At 46.0% G+C, this 24538-nt stretch overlaps 2 protein-coding genes across 2 annotated transcripts; both read right to left on the reverse strand.

Annotated features, from left to right (window-relative positions):
* Positions 1-1479: 1479 nt before the first annotated feature.
* On the reverse strand, positions 1480-7779 carry hoxd11 (homeobox D11). The gene is made up of 2 exons (XM_008118954.3): positions 3980-7779; positions 1480-2319 (listed from the first exon to the last, which is right to left on the reverse strand). The coding sequence occupies exons 1-2, from the start codon at positions 4644-4646 to the stop codon at positions 2084-2086; spliced, it is 903 nt and encodes a 300-aa protein (XP_008117161.1). The 5' UTR covers positions 4647-7779; the 3' UTR covers positions 1480-2083.
* A 5508-nt stretch (positions 7780-13287) lies between these two features.
* Positions 13288-18329, reverse strand: hoxd12 (homeobox D12). Its single transcript, XM_003226214.4, has 2 exons — positions 17723-18329; positions 13288-16152 (listed from the first exon to the last, which is right to left on the reverse strand). Exons 1-2 carry the CDS (start codon positions 18225-18227, stop codon positions 15911-15913), a joined length of 747 nt encoding a protein of 248 aa, XP_003226262.2. The 5' UTR covers positions 18228-18329; the 3' UTR covers positions 13288-15910.
* Positions 18330-24538: the final 6209 nt, after the last annotated feature.

Below are 24538 nucleotides of genomic sequence, written 5' to 3' on the forward strand. Positions count from 1 at the left end.
CTCCCCCTCCCTTTGAAAAAAAAAAAAGCCAAATTCTTTTCTCACTCATCCCCTTTATTGCACATTGCGGAAATCTCTTTTCGGCCCACCAGAAGGTGTACAATATGACCCAATTAAGCTATTTAGACCCTGAGCTTTTATGGTGTTGTCTAGACAGTTCAAGGTTTTGTAAACAGCGCACAGCATATAATAAAGTGGGAGAGAAGGATCTCTACCAAATTCTTCTAGAGTGGGGGGGAAATAATAACCTTAATGTGTAATTAGTCCTGCTTTCATTGGTTTGTTTATTTATACCATATGAATAGGTAGAGATGCCTTGTAAAATATTGGCTCTCAGTACTTTAGTTCCGCCCATGTGGCCTAATCTGGCTACCACTATTAAAAACTCTAAAATTAGGACCTTAAGGAAAGAACATCACTCAGAAAACAGGAATTCCAGACAGGAATCAATCAGGGCCAGCTAACACCTCCCAACAAAGGATTCCTCCAGGCAGTAAACACTACACCTTGAAGCGAAAAGGCTATTTAATGCTAATCAAGGTGACCAATTGAAAAATTCACACCTGCCTAAAACAGACAAGAGTTCTTTCTCCCACCCAGGATCTTCCACAGATATATAAACCCACTTGCACAGTTTCCAGCATACCACACAACCTCTGAGGATGCCTGCCATAGATGCAGGCGAAACCTCAGGAGAAAATGCCATGCAGCCCGGAAAACTCAAAGCAACCCAATGGCCTAAGTTAGTTTGGGAGGCAGAAATTGTATCATTGCAAAAAGTAGAAGCACTTAATTGTTTCTCTATCCCTGCTCAATCATATTAGACTGGGATTTTTTTTTACTAGATTAGACTAGTCTGGGGTTAATTTTTTAAAATCTAAAACACACTTTCTACATGGGTCGATTCAGAATATTGCTTTTATTAGTCCTTTCCGTTTACTGGGGTCAAACACATCCTTCATTGACTGCGATGGACCTACACTCAGGCTTCACACCTGGGCTGACAAGGGGATCTAAAGTTGTCTTGGTTTTTGTTGGGGAAACTGAGCTGTTAGGCTCAAAATAACCCTCGTTTGGAGTGATTCCACCATAAATATAGCAGAGTACCAGAAGTAAACTTCATAACCAGCAGAAACTTAAGCGTGGTGAGCTAGGATAAGCTTCTATTCTTCAGGATACCCTTTTCTGTCCTCAATATTGGTGGTCTCCAGGCGGCCATGTTGCATCTGCCTTCCATGCGCCACCTGGTTGGTTACAACTGCAGCGTGGTTGACCTCTCTGTACGGATTTTCCGAATTAAGGAACAGGGATAGATGGGTTTGTTTTGGGAAAGGTGTGGGGGGAAAGGATGGGGTGGAAGACGGGCCAAGCTTTCTCCTATGAACCCTTTCATTCCCCTTGGAAACAGACAAGAGCAACAGCGAAGTCCTTGAGCGATGGCACTGCAGACCAGGCACACGAAAGAGGACAGCTTCCATCTGTACTACCATCCATTTATTCACGTGAACAAGACAGCGTCCCATGCGTTTTAAAACAATGGCCATAACAACCAGAGATGTATATCTTTACCAGTGTATAGATATATATATCCAAGGTACATCGCCCTTTTTTCCACCGCCACCTCAATTTAAAAAAAAGGAGAAAAAGGAATATCTCCATCTCAAAGCCAACAGAGAGAAAAGTGGCGTCCTCTGATGTCTTTCCTAAAACAACCCCATACATTTGGGACCGACCATGAAAGGAAGAAGGGAAAGGAATCAAAACCACGGATGATTGTTCAGTTTTAAAAACAAAATAATAATAATATAATAAGAATAACAACAACAACACACGACAACATTAGAAGGGAGTGTTGGATTTACCCCGTTTCCCCTTGAGGGGGCTCCTGCTTCTCCACCAAACCCCCGAGATCTCCTGGGTGGCAGGCAAAGGTGGTTGGGAAGAGCCCAGAGTCGTTGCCCATAAAAGCCATGGGGTCTGTCCTCGGGTTGAGTGTCCTGTAAACCTCCTGGTGCCCGGTGAGGCAGGCCGAGAAGGGGGCGCCCCTTCCTTTTCCCCATCCCATCCCCGCGGGTCCTCCCCCTCAAAACAAGGGATTCCCCGTGAAGTATTGCAGTCGATCCCTGTTCAGTTTCTTTTCTTTCATCCTGCGATTTTGGAACCATATTTTAACCTGTCGATCCGTGAGGTTCAGCATCCGAGACAACTGGAGTCTTTTCTCTTTGTTGATGTAGACATTGAAGAAAAACTCCCGTTCCAGTTCTCTGATCTGGTACTTGGTGTAAGGGCACCTCTTTTTCCGAGATCGCTGAGGAGGAGCTGAACATTTGGGGTGGGGAGAAAAGAGGAGGAGGAGGAGGAAGAAGAAGAGCGAAAGTGAAGCGAGTGGCCCCATTCAGACCCTTTCTCAAAAGCCACCATGCACAAGAACGTGGACTTGAGTCCAGCTCTGTCAAGTTGCCCTCCTGCAGGGCGAAAACGGCCCCTTCCCCTTACTCTCCGAGGACATCTGTGGAGTTTAGGCCTCTCTGGAGAAAACTTTGGCAAAGTGGATTGGGAAGAGAACAATGTGAAAAAAATAAGGGAAGAAGGGGAAGAAATATTTAGAAAGCTCAATTGGTGGCAGACTTTTGATACTTTTGATATGTTTTATATGTTTTAATCGCTTGAAATACTATTTTAATTGATATGTATATTTTTATAGTTTTATAATATTGTGTTTTACTGAAATTGTTATTGTCTGAATTTGGAATTGAATTATTGCCATGGTTTGTAAGCTGCCCTGAGTTCCCTTTGAGGGTGGGAAGGGCGGGATATAAGTACAGTAAATAATAAATAAATACATAAAATAGCGTTATAGTGTCCAGAGGAAAGTGCCCTTACTGAGTAGTTTAAAACTTCACTCCAACAGCAGGCCTCTGCTCTTTTGGGGATATGGTTCCGGAAGGAAAACTCTCCTCTTTCCAAAGTTAAACCCCAAACCAAATAGGACAGGCAATCCATTTGTAATAAATTGATAAAATGGTTGCTGTTGTTATGATCATCATTACCATGGATATCATTATCATCATTTTATTGCTCACATGTGAGTGTGGAGAAGAGCAAACCACAGACCACCAATTACAATGCAGCCTGAGCCCTGCCACATACACTATGGAGGACCTTCTTATAGCAACCCCAGAGGCACTTCAAGTGGCCAGATAATAGTATAATGCCAAGTTTTAACCTTTGTCTGTGTTCTTAAATACTGTACATTACAACTGTACCCTCGGTTCGCTTCTGACACGATAAATAAATAAAATTTTATTGCTCCACAAACCCCGAATTCCGTCCCAATCCCCATCCTCCTCCCAGCACTACCTTGAAGCCCATCGCAACGGGTTTCCAATCGTAAACACGCTTTACAGTGGCTGAGGAAACCTTATAGGATATATAAAAGCCCTGTGGATGCTTATAAAATGGCACGTAAAATTGGAAGAGGGAAGAGAGTGAGAGAAAGGACTGGGGCTTGACAAAGTGGGGTGGCCTTGTGCACCCTCCCCCTTACCTTTCTTAGAAGATGAGATTTAGTAAGCTAGTTAGCTTCTCTATCAAGAAGGTAAAAATATTTTGAACCTAAAGTTCTGAATGGAACTTTATCCCAGCTCATGTAAGTTTCTGCTCGTTATGAAGTTTACTTCTGGTCCTCTGCTATATTTATGATGGAATCACCCCAGCTGAGGGTTATTTTTGAGTGTAACAGCTCATATTCCCCAACACCTCCTGCCTCTCTTCAATTTTTGGCCTCTCCCTTTAAAAAAAAGAAAAAGGCAGAGGCCAAAGACAGCCCAAAGCATCAGGCCGAGGCTGCCCCTTTCCTCCTCCTCCTCCTCACCACCAGTGTTGGCTTCTCCCTTTGAAGAAAGCAAAAACAACCCGGGTTCCCAAGGCCGAGGCTGCCCCCATCCTTCCCCTTCCTCCTCCTCCTCTTCTTTCTCACCTGATCCAGGGGTCTTCTTCTCGGCCTCCCCTGAGGTCACCTCCTCGCCGCCTCCTGCTCCGGGGCTGCCTGCCTGCTTCTTCTCCTGGCTGGGAGCCGGAGAGGCACCCGAGGCCTTGGGGTCGCCCTTCCTCTCTACTTCCTGAGGCTCCGGGCACGCTGCGACCCCTTGGCCGGCCTCGTAGAACTGGTCAAAGCCTTGTGGGAGGATGCCGTTCCTGCCCACGGCGCTGTAGAAGTTGGTGTTGGAAATAGCGTGGTAGAAGTGGGGGCCTCGGTGGGCGCCCCCGCAGACGGGGTCCGCCTTGAAGAGCGCCTCCACCCTCCGCCCGGGAGACAGGAAGTCCCCCCTGCCCTGCATCACCTCCTCGTAGTAGCTGCCGCCCGAGCCGTAGCTGGAGGTGGCGGCGCCTCGGTAGGGCCACTTGCCGCCGCCGTCGCCCGCATTTCCTCCCGTGTAGTCCCTGAACGCCGCCGCTGCCACTTCGCGCACCGGTTGCACGTGGGGCGGCAGGTTGGAGGCGTAAGGGAAGGCCATTTGGCAGGAGGGCGACTGGGGCAGGAATGGGGGCTTTCCGGGGAAATCCGAGGGCGAGACGTAGTAGGCGGCGGCGGGGAGGTACATGCTGGAGGCCCCGTGGCTGCCGCAGTCGTCAAAGTCGCTCATGTCTTCCCCTCCTCCTCTTCCTCCTCCTCTCCCTCCTCCACCAGCAAGGAGCAGCAGTAATCGCAGCAGCAGCAGCCACAGAGCCCAGCGGCGCCCGGGAGCTGGCCAAGGAGCCCCATCTATCTGCCCCCGGAGAGAGAGAGAGCAGCCCCGAAGAAGGAGGAGGAAGTGGAGGAGCAGCTAAAGGAGGAGAAGCTAAAGGAGCTCAAGGAGACGCAGGAAGGGGGGGAAATCCCACTGTGAGCTGCTGACGTGCAATTCATCTTGATTGATTCGAGGGGTAATTGTGTCACGTGACGGAGCCCAGGAAGAAATGTCCTTATATCTATATCAGACCCCCTCCCCGCACCTCCTTGAGCCTCTCCGCCTTCTCGTCCTCCTTGCCTGCCTTGTCTTGCTCAAGCCCACTCTCCTCCGCGAAAACCCTTCCCAAGTCACCCACTCACTCACTCAACCGCCCACCCAGTCAGCCCAAAGGCATACACTCGTTTGGACAAATAGGACCATTCCCAGCTCTTCCCTCCACCCTGCCTTTCTCCACCCCTCCTCTTTCCCCCCTCCCTTCACCAACCCTGGAGAGATGAGAAGCTAAAGGTAGGGCAGCAGATCACCTGGGCAACAGATCGTCCCATCTTTCTTGCGCCGGTAATCCCTTCCACACAGCAACAAATCCAGTGTGCCATCAGGACTAGCTCAATGACACCCAGGCCACCCTCCACACGCAGAGAAAGACTGAGAGTCAAAAAGAGAAGGGAAAAGGCACGGCCCCAAGTAAAAAGGAAAGAACGAGTCCCCCTGCACTGTATGCCTGTATGTCCTCTCCTCGCTTGTTTCCAAGTGAGGAGATCAAGCAATGGCTAATACCGAATGAGAGACTCCCTCCTGGACACACAGAAGACTGGGCGACTTGGAAGGCGCTGAATAGACTGAGCCCTGGCACCAACTTTAAGAAATGGGGCCACAAAGTGGAGGCCAGGACATGCGAGTGTGGAGAATAGCAAACCACAAACCTCCTACTACAATGCAGTCTGAGCCCTGCCATATGCCCTTCTGATAGCAACCCCAGTGGCACTCCAAGTGGACAGCAATTGGTCAAAAGACATTTAGTCTAATGCCAAGTTTTTAAACTTTGTGTTTTAAAATTCATTACAACTGTACCCTCTGACACGATAAATACTTGTTTCCAAAACCAGCCATGATTGGAAATGCAACCAGGCAGCCAGTCAATAAGGGTCAGGAAGGTGATAGAGTATTCCCCACAATATTTCTCAGAATTGAGGCATCCTTCTTTCACACTAGACATAACATTTACGGGATTGTTGCTGTACACTCCTCAACCTCCAGCATGGTAAGATGAGTTGAGCGGCACAAACTAATCCTGGGGCAAAAAGAAGGCTTCTCCCCCATCTCCTGGTCCCCTTTACTCCCCACAGGTCTTGATCCTTCCTTGGTTTTTTTAGCAACATCTACTTTCCCAGCCCTAAAACTCTCCATCCGGCTTGCTGCTTCCCTTCCCTTTCTTTCCTAGAAGCCCAAACATTACTCTGGTTCCACTGTGTGGAAAAACAGAGAAGGATAAAGAGGGAAAGGGGTGGAAAGAGGGTTGACTCCCCCGTGCCTGGGGACGGCTTCCCCGTTTCAGCAAGTGGGAACCTTGGGGCGCGCAAAACAGGAGGTTACATCAGACATCTTTGGGTGGGGCGTATGAATCCATTCGTTTATGGAAACAGAAACCTAATCAATACCTAAACGTCACGGTTTTAAGCGCAGGCAATGATCAATGTCATTTCAAGAAGATAAAGGGGTGCTGGGGAATCAAGGAGGGGGAGATGACGATATTTGGGGGGGGGGGAGGGTAGACATTTTCCTTGGTTCTAAACAGAGAGCCAAACAGTCCATGTTTCTCCCCAGCGCATTTGCAATGGCTTCTTCGCCTCCCTCCCTCCTCCTCTTCGGCTGCGAGGCTTCCCAAGCGAATAGAATAAGGCAGAAAAATTAAACAAATAACACGGAGAGAAATACACACATGGAAGGCACCCCATGAGAAAAAGAGAAAATCCTTCTGACAACAGACAACAGCACCAATAGCTCTGCAAGGCCGACCCTCTCTCTTTTTCTCCTCTTGCCCATAGTGCAATGTCAAGTTTAAACCCAAGACCCAAAGAGACACAAGCGGCCCCAAACCCGACAACAATTCGCAAATGTACAAATGTCCTCCTTTGAGCCCTTTCTAGGAGGCTGTTAGTAAATTAAGAGAAATTGGAAATCCAATTCTTATCATCTTGGATGCTCATAGCGAGAGAGAATCTCTATTTACTTGGATGTATTATCAATTAATCGTGGAATGGGGGTGAGAAAAGGACAAAAGAGAGAGAAAATATGTGCTTTCGAGGCTGCATAGATGACTTTCCGAAGAGGAAAAAAGAAAAAGAAAGAATGCAGAAACCTTCCGCAGTGCAACCTTGAAACGTCCTTGACGACAAAGCCAAGGATTGAAACAACCCTGTTCTGTTCTGACACTTAAAGTGTCTTGAAAATCTTACTGGATTTGGTTGAGAGTCTTTCCAGCCTGCTAAAGGCGGGCGCAGTTGTGCATATTATTTATCTGTGTAATACCAAACACACAGGAACAGGAAGAAGAAGGAGAGACGAAGACCGTATTATGTTATGTGATGAACAGCAGCACAGGAATATGCAGAAATCAGGAGTTGTTTACTGGCTCGGATAAATCAAGATATATTCCAGCATCAGTGTACGCATTTTAGTGAGAAGAGGGAGGGAGGAAATGGTTACCATTTGCAGGACTGACTGAGGCGTTCTGCCTCTTTTGCGCTCAATTCTAAGCAGGCAGCAGAAATAGTATCCATATACAATAAAAATACCCACACGTATCAATCTAACCAAACCAAGGCCAAAATCTGAATTGCTTCTTTTCTATTTTGAAAATTGAGGTTAAATAAAGGGGAGAGAACAAATATGGCCCCTGATATAATTCACACTATTTTGTCGCAGGCTTTCATGGCAGGAATCACTGGGTTGCTGTGAGCTTTCCGGGCTGTATAGCGTTGTTCCAGAAGCATTCTTTCCTGACGTTTTGCCCACATCTATGGCAGGCATCTTCACAACTTCTGAGGATGCCTGCCATAGATGCAGGCGAAACGTCAGGAAATGCTTTTGGAACATGGCCATACAGCCCGGAAAACTCACAGCAACCCAATAATTCACACTACCGACCAAAAGGTCTACCAACGGCCCACATTATACTGGTGGGCTTCCTTGTTAGCATGGCGCCGTCCACCTCTCCAAGAAACAAATGCAAATCACAACACTTAAGGAGATGCAGTATGTCACCCCCTTTCGTTTGAATGCGCACCGTTGGTTTCTGCGCTTTGGTTTTTGCTGCAATGGGTGGACTCCCCCTCTTTCCCTCCCCTCTCCCCCTCCCCCCCTCCCCTCAAACGTTGACTGCGCAGCAAAGATGGCTCCTGCGCCTCCTTTAGCAATGGAACAAGAGAAGACCTCCTTCGCCTGGATGGTCTCTCGCCCACTCCAAGCCCACGAGGAGCCAGACATAGACAACCTAATGCAAATCTCCCCCACCTCAAGTCAAATACAACCACATCTTAGAGGGGAAAAATCCAACAACAAGCTAACCACGACCCTCTCCGTTGGCTTCAAGGACGCCTTAGCAAGACTCTACCAGGTTCCACCATTTCAAGTTCAAGGACACTCCATTACTATTTCTTAATAAGCACCATCCTCTGGAAATGGTGAATTAAACAAAGCAGAATAGGGGCGAAAGGAGCGAACCTGAGTGAGGTCACCCCCAATCTCTCATCCCTCACAGCCTGAAACCTGAAGCAGTGCAACCAGCCACCTCCTCTTTCAAACTTGGAAACGTCGACCATTTGCAAAGCGAAATCCTCTCCTCCCCAAAACCCAATCCGAGGGACTTTACCGTGCGACGTCTTGGAAGGTCTGCAGCCTCCTGGAGCCAGCCGGTGTTTTGTTCCTGGGGACATCTCTTCCCCAAAAGAAAGCTTCCGTGGAAAACGAGGGCGCCTGGCATCTCGTCGCCCGTGGGGTTGGGTGGGGAGAGGATCAAAGGGGAAAAGGAGAAGACGAAGAGGAGGAGGAGGAAGCAGATGTGTCTGGTCCGGCTGGAGACGGTGCAATTTTGTGCCACCCAAGATAAGGCACTAACTTGACCTTAACTTTGTTATGGCGCCCCTAGTTATCTGGAGAACGTGAACAGACACTGTCTGGCAGCTCTCGTAAAAACTGACTGGAAGAAGCGATTCTGAGTCATTTCATTTATTGCCACTACGGTGCTGCAAGGAAGCCTCCCCCCACTCATTCGCTCCCTCGCTCGCCCCCCTCCCCTTCTGCCAAACTTTAATTATTTATGCTCTTTTAGGAAACACAAAAGCGCCCAGAGCCCATTTGGAAGAATCCGGGGGACGTTCCTTTGCCTTATCAAACTCCCAGGCATTTGTTGAAGCGGCCGGGGCTCAGCCTATCAGAGCAAAGGACCGCTCCCGGACGCCAGTCAGATGCGGGTCTAACTCGGAGAAAGAGGAGGAGGTGTAGGTACACATGCGTGTCAAGGATGAAGCTGGACTATCTTGCTGGGGATGCGTACCATTGTGTGAGAGAGCCAGTCAGAGGGGGGCTACATCACCCCTTTACCCATCCACCCAACACAACCTCAAACCAGACACAAAAGCATCCAAATACGCCTCATCTGCACCAGCAACAGTACACACCCGAGTTTATTTCTCCCTTATAGATGCCGGAGCGAAGGTGAACCATTTCTGGGGCATTTTAGTCATGGTTGAGGAAAAATGTGGGAAAATGTGAAGTTTTACTAAATTCAGAGGTAACTTCTAAGGCAACCAAGGCCGCAATTCTGTACGGATGTCCCTCAGAATATTACAGTGAGGCTTACCTGGAAATAAAGCAGCCTCGAGCAGTGCTTACTTCCAAATAAATATGTTTGACACGGTAAACAGGTAGAAATATTTTCAAAATGTGCCTTTGGATTCCAAAAATCGAATAGGCAGGAGTATTTGTGTGTTTATTAGGAACCCTATTGTGTTTCATAATTCTGACTCTGCAATCCTAAACCATCCTGAGGAATGGAAGCTTATCCTAGTTCACCACAAGTAAGTTTCTGCTGGTTATGAAATTTATTTCTGGTCACCTGCTAAATTTTTGGTGGAAGCACCCCAACTGAGGGTTATTTTGAGCCTAATAGCTCAGATTCCCCAACACATCCAAACGCTTTTGTTCATAATTGCAAAGCATCCAGGATTGTTTGGGCGGAAATAATAGTGAGTGGAATCTTCCCTTTATTATCGATCCAGTTACCTGTCGCCAAATTACCCCTGACCATCTTCACCCTATTGTTTTTTGGTGTCTGAAACCACATCATCCATTGCAAAGCAGGGTGTGAAGCTTCGCCTAGAGAAGGAAATATATAGTTGTGGAGCCGCTCACCTGCCTTTGTTTACATGGTGTGTTGTCGAAGGCTTTCATGGCCCGAATCATTGAGTTGCTGTAAGTTGTCCGGGCTGTATGGCCATGTTCCAGAAGCATTTTCTCCTGACGTTTCACCTGCATTTATTGCAGGCATTCTCAGAAGTTGTTAGGCAGGTACATGGTGTGAATTGGTAGGGTTTGTTTTGTTTATTTTTGAACACAGAAAGACTGGTCAACCAAGACCTATCTATTTCGCTGATTTAAATAATAAAAAATATGTGGCTATAATAACTACACCTCGTATATAACGGATATACAGTATGTTTTGTTTTTATCTGATCTTGTCTGCCACACTTTCAATATCATTTCACAGCGATAAATACTGCAAATTGACCATGATCCACAACCAAATTTGACAGATTGTGCATAACCATTTTTATATTTTCATCTGGTAGGATATTGTATTGCAAAACTCAATAATTCAAGGTTTGCAAGAAGTCATTTAATTTCCAGAGTTAAAAGGTGGCGAGGAAAGCACCCACTACCTGCTTTTGTTGTTCATTTTTAGGGAGAAATACTATTGACAAATGTAAACAGTTATGGAGAAGATATTGTAAATATAAAAAGAGCAGATTTTCTCGACATAATTGGTTTAAACAAGCCCAATCTAAATTTTCGATATTTTTAAACCTTCCACAACTTTTTTTTTTAATTAGAGTGAAACCTCGAAATCTAAATTTCCATTGGATTGCTGTGAGTTTTCCGGGCTGTATGGCCATGTTCCGGAAGCATTCTCCTCTTGCCTTTGCTTCTGGAACATAGCCATACAGCCCAGAAAACTCACAAGAACCCAATGATTCCGGCCATGATTCCGGCCATGAAAGCCTTCGACAACACATTAAATTTCCATTATTGTGGAACAGGAAAATTAGTGACATCAGATGGGTTCATTTAAAGGTTATTTTGGTTTAATTTGGGCTGAATTATATTCATCACTTTCCAGAAATATCTTTTCCCCCGTTTTGAAGCACCATGAAATATATAATTTAAAGAAATCAGCAAAAAAGTGGGGGATTAAACTCTCTTTCCTCTTCATTTTTTTTAAGATAGTCAGATTCAAATGTCTGCTATCAGAATTTTAAACAGCTTGAATACTTATTTTTGAGACAAAAAAGACTTAATGCATAATATGAACTTGGCAAACCGTTCTTGAAATAAGGATAGCATGCCTGGAATTGTTACTAATATTAAGTAACACCTCCCAAACTAAAGATTCGCCCAGACAGGAAGCAACCAGGCCTTTAAGCTGCAAGGCATTTCGATGCTAATCAATTAATTGCAACATTCACACTTGCCTCCAACAGAGAAGAGTTCTTTCTCCCACCATGAACTTTCCACAGATATATAATAAAACCCTCTTGCCTAGTTTCCAACAGACCTCACAACCTCTGAGGATGCCTGCCATAGATGTGGGCGAAACGCCAGGAAAGAATGCTTCTACACCGTGGCCATATTGCCCGGAAAACTCACAGCAACCCAGTGAAAGCCTTCGACAGCACAATAATATTAAGTGTTAGTTAATACGAAAGCTTTACATTTCTCTAAAGATATTTCTCAAAACAAAGCGTTGTGTCCGAGACATAATGTAACTCTTAGCATTTACATTATGTCTCCACACAATGCTTGGTTTGAGAAATATCTTTAGAGAAAATTTAAAGGGTCAAAATTAAACGGAGTCTTTCAATTAACACTTAAAATGGCAATGCTTTGATACTATTTTTTTTTTCTAATTTCTCCTAGCCCAGAAATTGTGTGGGCGATTTCTTTGTAATTTTAACAGAAAATACATGTCGATAGTTCCAATTTTTTCGAAATCCGGAATTGGGGGGGGGGGGGGGGAAGGAGAGATTTAATTAAATTACCCATCTTTAATGTCTTTACATAAGAAAGATTATTTTCCATTCAGAGAGTTTTGTTACTCAAGTATTCCCCTTTCCGCCATAATAGAAACCAAGAAAGACTTTACAGGACCATACAAAAGGAGTCAGAAAGTCGGCTGCCCCTCCCTCCGACCTTGAGGAATTTGGCAAAGGCTGATAATGGTGTTCGTAATCCGATTCCCAAATAGATACTTGAAAAATGAAGCAGAAATCGGTCGCCCGGGGGAAACACGGGAAGGAATAAATAGTTTCAAGACCCAAGGACCTGGTTGTCTCGCCTCCTGGGTCTTTTTGTGCCGGGGTCGGCCTTTCATTTCGCGTGTAGGCTTTGGGCAAGGCCAAAGTCAAGCCAAACACGAAAGGAAGGCTACAACAGGAGTCAAAGGAGGGAGGAAGGGAGGGAGAGCCAAGGGCAACTATGACGATCTTGGAGGCGCCTCCTCGCAGGAGGACAAATGGCAGAATGGCCTTGGCAGGATGAGAGGGGAATGCGGTGGATCCAAGGGAGGAGAGAGAAAGAGAAAGGCGTTGTCGAAGGCTTTCATGGCTGGAATCACTGGGTTGCTGTGAGTCTTCCAGGCTGTATGGCCATGTTCCATAAGCATTTTCTACCTTTCCAGACTACACAGAGAAGCCATTCAAATCCACAAGCATGTGGACAATTTCAACAGAAAGGAGGAAACCATGAAAATGAACAAAATCTGGCTACTAGCATTTAAAAAAACTCTAAAATCAGCGAATAAAGAACAACATTAATAAAATAGGGGAATTCCAGACATGTAACAATCGGGGCCAGCTAACACCTCCAAACAAAGGATTCTCCCAGGTAGGAAGCAACCGGCCTTTGAAGCTGCAAGAACATTAAATTCTAATCAAGGTGGCCAATTAAAACAGGCAGACAAGAGTTCTTTCTCCCACCCTGGACTTTCCACAGATATATAAAACCCACTTTCCTCGTTTCCAACACACCTCACAACCTCTGAAGATACCTGTCATAAATGCAGGCGAAACGTCAGGAGAAACTTCTTATCAAATATAGCCAGCCATACAGCCCAGAAAACCCACAGCAACCAAGATAGACAGACAGAAGAAGGGAATTAGAGAGAGCATCGAGTTAAGGATTTCTTCCTCACAGGGATCAAAAAAACAAGACTCGCTTCCACTTGGTCTGGGGGAAAAACTCTCCTGTTTTCCTTCCCTTTAGACAAAGCCGGCTGATGTGGGGGAGAGAGATTAAAGTTTATTTACTGGCCTACCACAAAACACACTCCGTCAGAGTTTTCTTCCTTCCCTTGCTATTGTAACAGGATCTAGGGCCCAGTCCAATATTGTGTGGGGCCTTGAAAAAAGACGTGGAGGACAAAGACAGGCCCCAGAAGTGGTTCCACGAGGCGAAGGGGACCCTGGTGTGGATTCTTGGTCTAAAATAAATCTCCCCGAAATCCGGGAGCAGTCGCGATGCTGCTTTCTTCTGCGCCTCCAAGAGAAGGCTTTTCCTGAATGTGTGAGCAAATAGAGAGACAGAGAAAGAGTATACCTGGATATCAAGAAGGACACATATTTATATCACCAAGCCCACACAACCTCTACGTCTCGGAGACACGCAGAAAGCACCCTGTCTTCCTCCCACTCCCTCATTCCCTCGCTCGGGCTTTTTATGTGATTCTCCCAGGGATATTTACTGCAGCGGAATCAACCCCTCAGCCAAAACAAAACCATAATGGAGGAAGTGAAACCAGTCCTTGACGAGCCTTTGTTACAGTAAAGGCAAATTAAACATCTTTCTGTCTCACACAGTGAGAAGAAAGTCAGCGGGGTTGGATCTACATTGTCATATAATGCAGTGTAATGTGTCAGGAATTACCGGGTTGCTGTGAGTTTTCTGGGCTGAATGGCCATGTTCCAGAAGCATTATTTCCTGACGTTTCGCTTGAATTTATGGTAGGCATCCTCAGAGATTGTGAGGTCTGTTGGACCTCTGGCTACCAGTATTAAAAATCTGGCTGCCAGTATTTAAAAAAACAGAAAGAACCCATGAAAATGAACAAAATCTGGCTATCAGTATTAAAACAAACTCTAAAAATCAGGACAGTTATAAAGAACAACACTCTGAAAACAGGGAAATTCCAGACAGGAAACAATCATGGCCAGTTAACTCCTCCCAACATAGGATTCCCTCAGGAAGTAAACAGCCAAACCTTGAAGCTGCAGGGCTTTTCAGTGCTTTTTTTTTCGTGTCAGGAGCAACCGGAGTTGCTTCTGGAGTGAGAATTGGCCGTCTGCAAGGACGTTGCCCAGGGGTCGCCCGGATGTTTTTGATGTTTTTACCATCCTTGTGGGAGGCTTCTCTCATGTCCCCGCATGGAGCTGGAGCTGATAGAGGGAGCTCATCCACACTCTCCCCTGGTGGGATTCGAACCTGGTAGCTTTCAGGTCAGCAACCCAACCTTCAAGTCACTTAGTCCACTACGCCATCTGGGGGCTCCTTTTTCAGTGCTAATCAAGGTGATCAATTGCAACATTCACACTTGCCTCAAACAGACACGAATGATTTCTCCCACCCTGAACATTCCACAGATCTATTTTAAAAAAACCCCACTTGTCTGGTTTCTAACATACCTCACAACCTCTGAGGATGCCTGCTATATATGCAGGCGAAACGTCAGGAAAGGATGCTTCTGGAACATGGTCATGCTGAAAACTCTCAGCAACCTAATGCAATGTAATTTGAACTAAATTATATGATCAATGTGTGTTGGGGTTTTACAAAAGGAAAAGGCATTAAAAGTAAAGTAGAAACAAAATATAGCACTTTCAGCAGAGGAGAAGCTTTGGTGCCCAGCAAGGCCAAATAAGCTTTAAGTAATTAAAAAAGCAGAGGCAGGCGTAGAGCCTTCAGTTCTCTGAAGTTCAAACTGTATTACATAGTTTGGCAATATACTGCCTTTCAAACTACATTATATGGACCTACACTGGCCATATGCTACAGTTCAAACTATACTGCACTATATTACAGTGTATATCCAGCCGGGGAGAGAGAAAGAGAGAGAGAGAGAGAGAGAGAGAGAGAGAGAGAGAGAGAGAGGGCGGTATATATATATATATATATCTCCGAGAGTAGCTTTAGGGATATGTTGGGCTCCACTGCCCTGCGGGCCCATTTCCTTTACCTCTTTCTCTTTCCCTCTCGCTCACATGCAAGATTGCTTTGTTGGGAGCTAACACCTCCCAACAAAAGATTCCCCCAGGCAGTAAGCAGCCAGACTTTGAAGCTGAAAGGCTATTCAGTGCTTAACCAAGGTGACCAATTGAAACATTCACACTTGCCTCAAACAGACAAGTGTTCTTTCACCCACCCTGAACATTCTGCATATATATAAACCTCCCTTGCCTAGTTTCCGACAGACCTCACAACCTCTGAGAATGCCTGTCATAATTGCGGGCGAAACGTCAGGAGAGAATGCTTCTGGAACATGGCCATACATCCCGGAAAACTCAAAGCAACCCAAGATTATTTTTATCTGTGGTTTTTAAAAATCGTGTTTCATACGTTTGAGTTGTTCCTAGCCCAGGTAGTCCATCAGGGAGAGAGACAGGGAATCAGAAAGTGGAGAAGCAAGCAGGGTTCTCCTGCCAATGCAACTGCTCCTGGGTGTGTGCCATCATCTTTGTGCCACAAAGGCAAGGCATCTTTTTTAGGTAGCTGCAAGGAGGCTCGTCCGGAGGCAAGTTCACGATTAAGGGGCCGGAGGAGCCCAGGGGTGGCTCCTCCCTCCGTCCCTCCTCCCTTCTCTCCCTGCTTCCCTCCCTCGGGTGCGCGCCTGCGCCCTGGCCTCGCGCCCCTCAGTAGAGCTCCAAGGCCTGCTCGCGCCGGGCCACGCGCTTCTTCTTCATGCGCCGGTTCTGGAACCAGATCTTGACTTGCTGGTCGCTCAGGCTCAGCCTGTTGGACAGCTCTTTCCTCTTCTGGCGGTTAATAAACTCGTGGAGGAGGAACTCGCTCTCTAGCTCTGCGATCTGCTGCTTGGTGTAAGGCTTCCGTTTCTTCCTAGGGGACCTCCCTGGGGCTGGGCACCAAGGCGAACCTGCAACAGACACGACACGAGTGAGAAGGAGAGAGAGATAGAGAAATTGGAACAGAGCCCTTCTCGCCTTGCTGGCTCTGAGTCCAAGGAGTCGCCGATGAGCAAAGAGGGCAGAAGAGGCAGATGAAGGAACTCGGGGCTTTCGTGCTGAAATCACTAAGATGTTGTGTGGTTCCCGGACTGTATGACTATGTTCTAACAGCATTTTCTCCTGACGTTCCTGTCCGGGAATCTGAGCTGTTAGGTTCAAAATAACCCTCAGTTGGAGTGATTCCACCATAAATATAGCAGAGGACCAGAAGTAAACTTCATAACCAGCAGAATCTTACCTACCACGAGCTGGGATAAGTTTGGTTCAGGATGGTTTAGAATTGCAGAGTCAGTACCTTAGGTTTAAAATATTTATTCAAGTAAAAGAAATACATTCTAAATAGAAAAGGTCTTGGAGCTATCCAGCTTACTAAATCTCATCTTCTAAAGTGATAAGAAGGTAAACAACGTTCATGCACCTACATGTTGCCTAAATAGAGGCAAAATGTGCATCCTCATAAGTAGAAGTAAAAGGAGAAGACCCTAAAATGGAGGAGACCACATGGTCAACCCAAGGGCAGTTTTAACGGAAGAGGAAGTTCCCGCACAGAAATTATATTACTAAATCACCAAAAGCGAGGAGGAGACAGTGACTAGCAGTAGGAGGAAAGCCAAAGCCTTTTTTTGGAAAAAAAAAACATGCATAGGGAAAGCTTGGCCCTGTTCTCTAGACTAGCTACTCATTGAGGACTGGAGACTTGATGGCATAAGAGACTTGTGCAGTTCAGGGATGAAACCCAACAGTCCCCCCTACATCTGGCTGGCATCTTCAGGGGAAAATGCTGCTAGAACAGGGTCACACAGCCCGGAGACCACACAACATCCCAGAAAAGCGGGGGGGGGGCACACTTTGTTAGAGGCTGCATTTTCAGCCCCACACGAGGGGCTTCTTCGTCAGAGACCCCATCTACAAGAACTATTTAATGCAGTTCAAACTGTGGTTGCCAGATACCAGTTCCCACATTTTTGTTTTGTTTTAGAGCGACTTGAGAAACCACAAGTCGCTTCCGGTGTGAGAGAATTGGCCATCTGTAAGGGCGTTGCCCAGGGGACTCCCGGATGTTTGATGTTTTACCATTCTTGTGGGAGGCTTCTCTCATATTCCCGAATGGGGAGCTGGAGCTGATAAAGGGAGCTCACCCGCTCCCCCCCTCCGATTTGAACCACCGACCTGTCGGTCAGTACAAGGGTTTAACCCATTGCGCCAGCGTGGCGGCCAGATAAGAAACTCCCACGTGAAAACCTCAGGAAGGAAAGCCCTCAATGCGCGTCAGTGCTCTGTGGTTCGTGCCAGTACCATCGAGGCCTCAATGAGGTTTGAGGATTTCCTTTGGAACCACCGAGTTTGAGACCACATTGTTCAAGAGGCATTTAATGGTCAGTGAAGACGAGACCGAAGGGAGAGGGAAAGAGCCTTCCTGGAAGGAAGCGGGAGCCTTGGGGCCTTTCCTCCTCCCGGGAAAGATGGCGGCTGTCCTACCCTGGGGCGGCAGGGAGGCGCGGAGGCCGGGCAGGGTCAGGTTCAAGTTGAGGGCGGCGCGGCGAAGCTCCGAGGCGTCCAAAAGATCGGCGGCGGCGGGCCATCTCCTCCTGGCTTCTTCTTTGGGCGCTTTGGCCGGAGAAGGCAGCCTCTTCGCCATCAGGTCCTGCCCAACCCAAGCTTCCTCCTCCTCCTCTTCTCCCTCCTCCTCAGCGTAGTACTTGTGGGTCCTGTGGTGGGGCAGGTAAGGCGCGAGGGGCTGGGGCGAGGGGCTGCCCAAAGCCTGGCCCCCAGCTCCCCCTCCACCGCCTGCCGTGGGGCTTGATCTGCCGCAGGTCCAGGCGAGGGAGCTCCGCGGGAAGGGCAGCTGCGCGTTGGCCCGCAGCCCCGGGAAATAGAAGGCCTCTGGGGCGGGAGCTGCGGGCAGGTTCAGCAGAGAGCCCACGCAGCCCGGGCGGCACAGGCTTCGCTCGCACATCTCCAGCCACGCTCCGCTTCGCTCCATCCGGGTTTAAAGGCGGCAGGCCGGGTCCCTGGAGGGCCGGAGGACGAGGCACAGGGCGGTCGGCATTTCGGAGCAAGAGAAGTCCTCAAAATGGGGCGAGAAAAAGAGAGAGACCCAAGGCATAGAGGAGGAGGGGGGAGGAAGAGGAGGGGGTGAGTGGGGAGGGAAGGAGGGAAGGAAGAAGAGAAGGGGTCCTTCCAGTCACGGGACACCGAGGGCAACCGGAGCGGGGGGGGGGGGAGTGAGGAGGAGGGCTTTTATTTATTTATCATGTCAGAAGCGAACCGAGGATACAGTTGTAATTATTTAGAAACACAAACAAAGTTAAGCGCTTGGCATGATACATAATGTCCTTTGACCATTAGCTGGCCACTTGGAATGCCTCCGATGTTGCTCTAAGAAGGTCCTCCATTGCGCATGTGGCAGGGATCAGGCTGCATTGCAGTAGGTGATCTGTGGTTTGCTCTTTTTGCTCTTCTCCACACTCACATGTCCTGGACTCTACTTTGTGGCCCCATTTTTTAAGGTTAGGGGGTGCCCCTCCCTTCCCTTGTCCCAGGACTTGAACCTCCACCTTCCCTTCCTGCCGAGCTCCCGGAAGATTGGCTCGCTTTTTTTTTTTTGCCTTCTCCGCTTCCCTTGTTTGAATGCGGATTTCTTCCCAGTGTTAGGCTGGATGTACACTGGCATATAAGACAGTTTGAACTCCACTATATGGGTTTACACTGAAAATATAATACGGTTCAAACAGCATTATATGCCAGTGTAGATTCTGCCTATGTTTAGTTCTCTGTGTAGATCATTCCTATAGGTGTATATGTGTGTATACATACATACATATATTTGTACATGCATGCAATATTTGTCTGGGTGGAGATATTGAGAGAGTGAATATATTATTGCATTTGGTAATAAAGCAGAAATCAAGGTGTGTAGATGCCCATACAACATGTATATATATAGAGGGTTTTAGAGAGAGAGAGAGAGAGTATATTGCTATATTTCGTAACAAAACAAAAACTAAGGTGTATGTTTGTATGTACTTACATGCACACATACCTTGTGTGTGTGTGTACACAGGGTTTTTGAAAATGAGTGAGCAAATATATTATTGTATTTAGCAACAAAGCAAAAATTAAGAGGTATATTTATGTGTGTGCGGGGATGCACGTGTAACATGCGTGTGCATAGAGAAACGTGCATGCACGAGCGCGTGTAATATCGCTTTATTTGATAAGGCAAGAGAAAGCAAGATGTCCCTATGCCTGTGTGAGTCTCTGCAGCTATATGATATATGATATATATACTGTATATATGTATGTGTGATATACAAAAAACAACAAATAAACAGAAGTTATCCTGTGTGAATGTTCAAAATAGGAATAAGGAGATGGTAAGATGAAGCAGCATGGTGTAGTGGTTTCAGAGTTGGACTATGATCAGGGTTCAATTTGATTCAGTTCCCCACTCGGACATGGAAACATACTTTCTCAGTCTCAGAAGAAGTCAAAGGACAAACCTTGACAAGAAAAAAAACTGAGATAAGTTTGCTTTGGGGTAGCCATAAGTCAGAAACGACTGGAAGGCATCTAACAAGAAGACATGAACATTAAATACCTTTTCCTAGAATAAAGATGCCCAGAATTGTATGCAATATGCATATTGTTGCCTTCTTAATCTTTATGGGTTAGACTGAGACTAGGTACGAAGAATGATTTAACCGATATTATTTTACAGTTTATGTATTGCATGTGTTGTGGAAGGCTTTCATGGCCGGAATCACAGGGTTGTTAGGTGTGTTTTCCGGGCTGTACGGCCATGTTCCAGAAGTATTCTCTCATGAGGTTTCTCCCGCACCTATGGCAGGCATCCCCAGAGGTTGTAAGGTATATACCTGACAACCTCTGAAGATGCCTGCCATAGATGTGGGCGAAACCTCAGGAGAGAATACTTCTGGAACATGGCCATACAGCTCGGAAAACACACAACAACCCTATGTATTGCATGCTCGCACAAGTCTGCGATACATATAATACTTGAATGCATGTGGGGAAAACACCCCTGTTCTGAACATATTATTTTAGTTGAACATTTTCTTACATATTTAGAAACAAGGCGAATGGAAACTGTCGACCATTGCAAATCCAGGCAGATCGCTTTATACTATTTGCCTGGAATCCTGAATCAATTTACTTGGAAATAAATCTCATTGAATCCTACTGCGTTGAGGAAATAAATATGGGATAGTAAGACCTTGGGGACTTTTCCCGGCTGAAAACATCTCTGTCTCATTCACAGAGCTTTATTATTGAGCCTCATTTTTCACAATATAATGTTTTAAATGTCTAATTCCTTGTTTTAATTGTATGATTTCTACGGATTATTATATTGAACGGCAAAGAAAACGCTTGCATGTGAGCGAGAGGGAGCGTCACAGCCGCAGTTTATCTGTGCTTTAATTTATTTTATCATTGAATACTATGTTACAACTTTTCTAAAGACTCCTGTGTAGGAATGTATTTCTTCGCATCTCTCTCCCTGCTCAAACAAACGAATGTTGCCCAGGGGACGCCGGGGTGTTTTGAAGTTTTACCATACTGTGGGAGGCTTATCTCATGTCCCGCACGGGAAGCTAGAGCTGACAGATGGGAACTCACCCCACTCCCCGGATTCAAACCGCCAATCTTTCGGTCAGCAATTCAGCTGGCACAAGGGTTTGACTCATTGTGACAAGGGGGCATTATGAGTTAACAAACAGGCAAATATATGTTATGCAAGCTTCAAACCGTGGCAGCCAGACAAATATATTTTATCATATTTTAGCTGGGATCTGCCCCTGTTGCATAGCCAACAGGGGCAGCTCTGTTGGCCATGCAGCGAATTCAAACAAAATCTACATCCCACAAAAGAGAGATGCCATTACTGACCAAATAAAGCCCACAAAATGCAGTATGCATTAGGATGTGTATGGCCGACTCCTTCTCCCAACGATATGGGTTGTATTGCTGTTTCTCTGAAGGCTCTGAGCCTGTTTTGAAAGCAGATAATAGTTGGGGAAGGGAAAGAGGGGAAATAGAAAGTCTTCAGTGGTGACTGACTAATTAATAGTAATAATTTGCATGGCATCCTTTCTCCCCTATTCTCTGGGGGGAAATTGTACAGTCAGTTTGGTCGGCGGGGAGAAGGGAAGGGGGTTAGTGCTGATCTTCCTCTGATGGAAAGACCAATTAAAACATGGAGGGGGGATTTTCTCTTCTGAGTCTCGACAAAGGCAGGACCTCTCTTTTTTTCTCCACACCCCACGCTGGAAATTGACTTAAGGCTGGTAAAGACGTGGCTCTAACCTGCCTTGAATGGGCGTTTGTATCGAGCTGCTGTTTACAATGGGCACTCTGTGCAGGCGATATCATAATATGTGTGAACTTTTGAAAAGAGACTATTCAAGAAAATATTCCCTTGGGAAAGTTCTGCAACACCTCTCAGGGCCCTTCCACAGTCATATAACCCAGTATCTGCTTTGAACTGGGTTATCTGAGTCCACACTGCCATGTATTCCAGTTCAAAGCAGATAATGTGGGGTGTTATTCAGCTCTGTGGAAGGGTCCTCAGATACAGTATTCCCAGAAACCTTTGATTCTAGAGATTTCTCTTTCAGGCTAAATATGGCATAACAAATGGAATGAAATCCGTTGTTTTTAAGAGACCAAGAAAAAACAGACCAACAGTTCAAACTGCACTGTATGAGTCTACAGTGGCCATATAATGCAGTTCAAGCAGTGTCGTTCCAGTCGAATGTTGTAGATTTCGAATGCAACATTAAAAAATTGAGTTTCGTGCATCTGTTGTCTTGCGCATATGCATTCAAACCCAAGTCTGAAAGGGGAAGAGGCAATTTCAGCCATAATGGAAGAACAGACAAAACAATTTGAAGAGGAGGATGATACACGTTAGGGCTTCTTTTCTGTGTATGAGAGGGAGATAAAAATTGCTATTCTCCCCTGAAAAAGCGGTGGGAGAATAATTTAGACCTTGTGATGTCCAAAGCTTTCATCACTGGGTTGCTGAGAGTTTTCCGGGCTGTATGGCCATGTTCCAAAAGCATTCTTTCCTGACGTCTCACCCACATCTATGGCAGTCATCTTCAGAGCTTGTGAGAAGTATGTTGGAAACTAGACAAGTGGGGTTTATATATCTGTGGAATGTTCAGGGTGGGAAAAAGAACTTAACAGAAAGGAGGAAACCACGAAAATGAACAAAATCTGGGTACCAGTATTTTAAAAAATTCTAAAAATCAGTACAGTAAATAAAGAACAACACTCAGAAGACAGGGGAATTTCAGACAAAAAACAATCAAGACAAATTAACACCTCCCAACAAAGGATCCCCCCAGGCAGAAAGCAACCAGGCTTTGAAACTGCAAGGCTATTCAATGCTAATCAAGCTGGTCAACATTCACATTTGCCTCAGGCAGACAAGTGCTCTTTCTCCCACCCTGAACATTCCACAAATAAATAAACCCCACTTGGCTAGTTTCCAACAGGCCTCACAACCTTTGAGGATGGCTGCCATAGATGTGGGGGAAACGTCAGGAGAGAAGGCTTCTGGAACATGGCCATACAGCCAAGAAAACTCACAGCAACCCAATTTAGACCTTCCCAGTTAGGCTCACAGTATTGTGCTTAGGTGCCATCAAATCACTTATCAACTTAAGGCGACCTCATGAACCCCATAAGGGTTTCTTAGGTAAGGCATACTCGGTTTAGCTATTGCCTTCCTCTAAAATCCAATCTATACCAGATATAAGAAATTATTTGAGGAATTCTGTGAAATGGGCAAATTGGGTCCCATCTACAATGACCATTAAACCAGTTTGAAACTAGTTTCAAACGTGGCAGCCAGACAGCAGGCTCACACAAAAGTCAGAGGGGGGGACCCTTAATGCCTATCATTGCTTTGTGAGTTGTGTCATGACCATCTGAAGCCCCTTCCACACAGCTGAATAAAATCCTATATTTTCTGCTTTGAACAGTGGCAGTGTGGACTCTGATAACCCAGTTCAAAGTAGATATTGTGGGATATTGTGGGATATGGCTCGGTGGAAGGGCCTTAAGCCTCACACTGATTCCAGGATTTTCTTTGTAATAATCTGCATAAAGAGGGTTTGTATAGCAACTCCCAAAGAATCTGCTTGGGCCCTTCCACACTGCCATATATTCCAGTTCAAATTAGAAAATGTGGGATTTTATTCAGCTGTATGGAAGGGGCCTTCGCGGCCCTCCCCTTTCCCCACAAGCCTTATGAGAAAAGTTACTTTCGAGGACTAAGACTCCCGGAATTCCCGCCTCTCCAGCCACCATGACCAGTACAGTCTAAAAAGTAGCTTTCTCTGGCTCTGCGATTAGGCTTTGCCTCAGACCTCTCAACTTCTTCCTCCGATTAACTCTTCTCACTGACCTAATATGGAGAGCTTGGAAGGCCTCATTTCCCCGTCTGCCCTCCTCGTCCTTCTCAATCCCATTTAAAACAAAACAAAACAAAATCTTGGAGATTATAGTCCTGTCCAGATTTTGCCTCCTAGTTTTCAGGCCCATGCCTCCGGCCATTCCACTCCACACCACTTTCTTCTATCAAGGAAGACCAAAACCAACCCCCAACTCCTCCTTGGCTTTGAACGCAATCTTTAAAGCATTAGCTCTCTCCCTTCCCCCCAGCCCCACAACACGGTCCTTCAGACCACACAGGCAACGCCAGAGGATATTGCTCACGGCCACTACCTCTAATTTTTATGGGTTGACTGATGTCTCCCAATTGAGCCTCTCTTATTAAGTCTTTGGGCTCTGCCTTCCTCTGGGTTTCAACCCCGAATGACTCAAGGGGGGGAAAGGCCCAAACAGCCTTCTGCCCCGACAGCTTAGCCATAGCCCCTCCTTTGCGCTGCCAGTGCCTTCATTTTTTAAAATTGAAAATGTATTCTGTTTTCATTGACATTTATATCCCGCTTTTCCTCCAATGAACTGAAGGTAGCATATAGGACTCTGACTGCTCACTTTATACACATAACCAACCTTTGAAATGTGAATTTTAACGTTTAACGAAGAATATGCCATCCAAATGAAGTTCCTACAGAAATGTCTGCACTATTTACATTTTTGTAGATTATTTTATTTTATTAACTGTTATATTTATATCCTGCCTTTCCTCCAACATACTCCATGCAAGTTTATATTGTGCATGTAAAAGAAACATGCAAGCACTCAAACGCACACAGGAAAAATATCAACAAACTAGAAATATATTTGAATATTTATTTA

The sequence above is a fragment of the Anolis carolinensis genome, chromosome 1, assembly GCF_035594765.1.
Source record: "Anolis carolinensis isolate JA03-04 chromosome 1, rAnoCar3.1.pri, whole genome shotgun sequence".
In the NCBI taxonomy this organism is placed as follows: domain Eukaryota; kingdom Metazoa; phylum Chordata; class Lepidosauria; order Squamata; family Dactyloidae; genus Anolis; species Anolis carolinensis.

Bases quoted from the DNA above. Each gene is read 5' to 3' on its own strand.
- hoxd12 (XM_003226214.4), bottom strand. From the start codon at position 18,227: ATGGAGCGAAGCGGAGCGTGGCTGGAGATGTGCGAGCGAAGCCTGTGC. The intron at 16,153-17,722 runs GTAGGACAGCCG...TGTCTGTTGCAG, and splicing joins CGCCTCCCTGCCGCCCCAGG to GTTCGCCTTGGTGCCCAGCC.
- hoxd11 (XM_008118954.3), bottom strand. From the start codon at position 4,646: ATGAGCGACTTTGACGACTGCGGCAGCCACGGGGCCTCCAGCATGTAC. The intron at 2,320-3,979 runs GTGAGAAAGAAG...CCAAATGTTCAG, and splicing joins GAAGAAGACCCCTGGATCAG to CTCCTCCTCAGCGATCTCGG.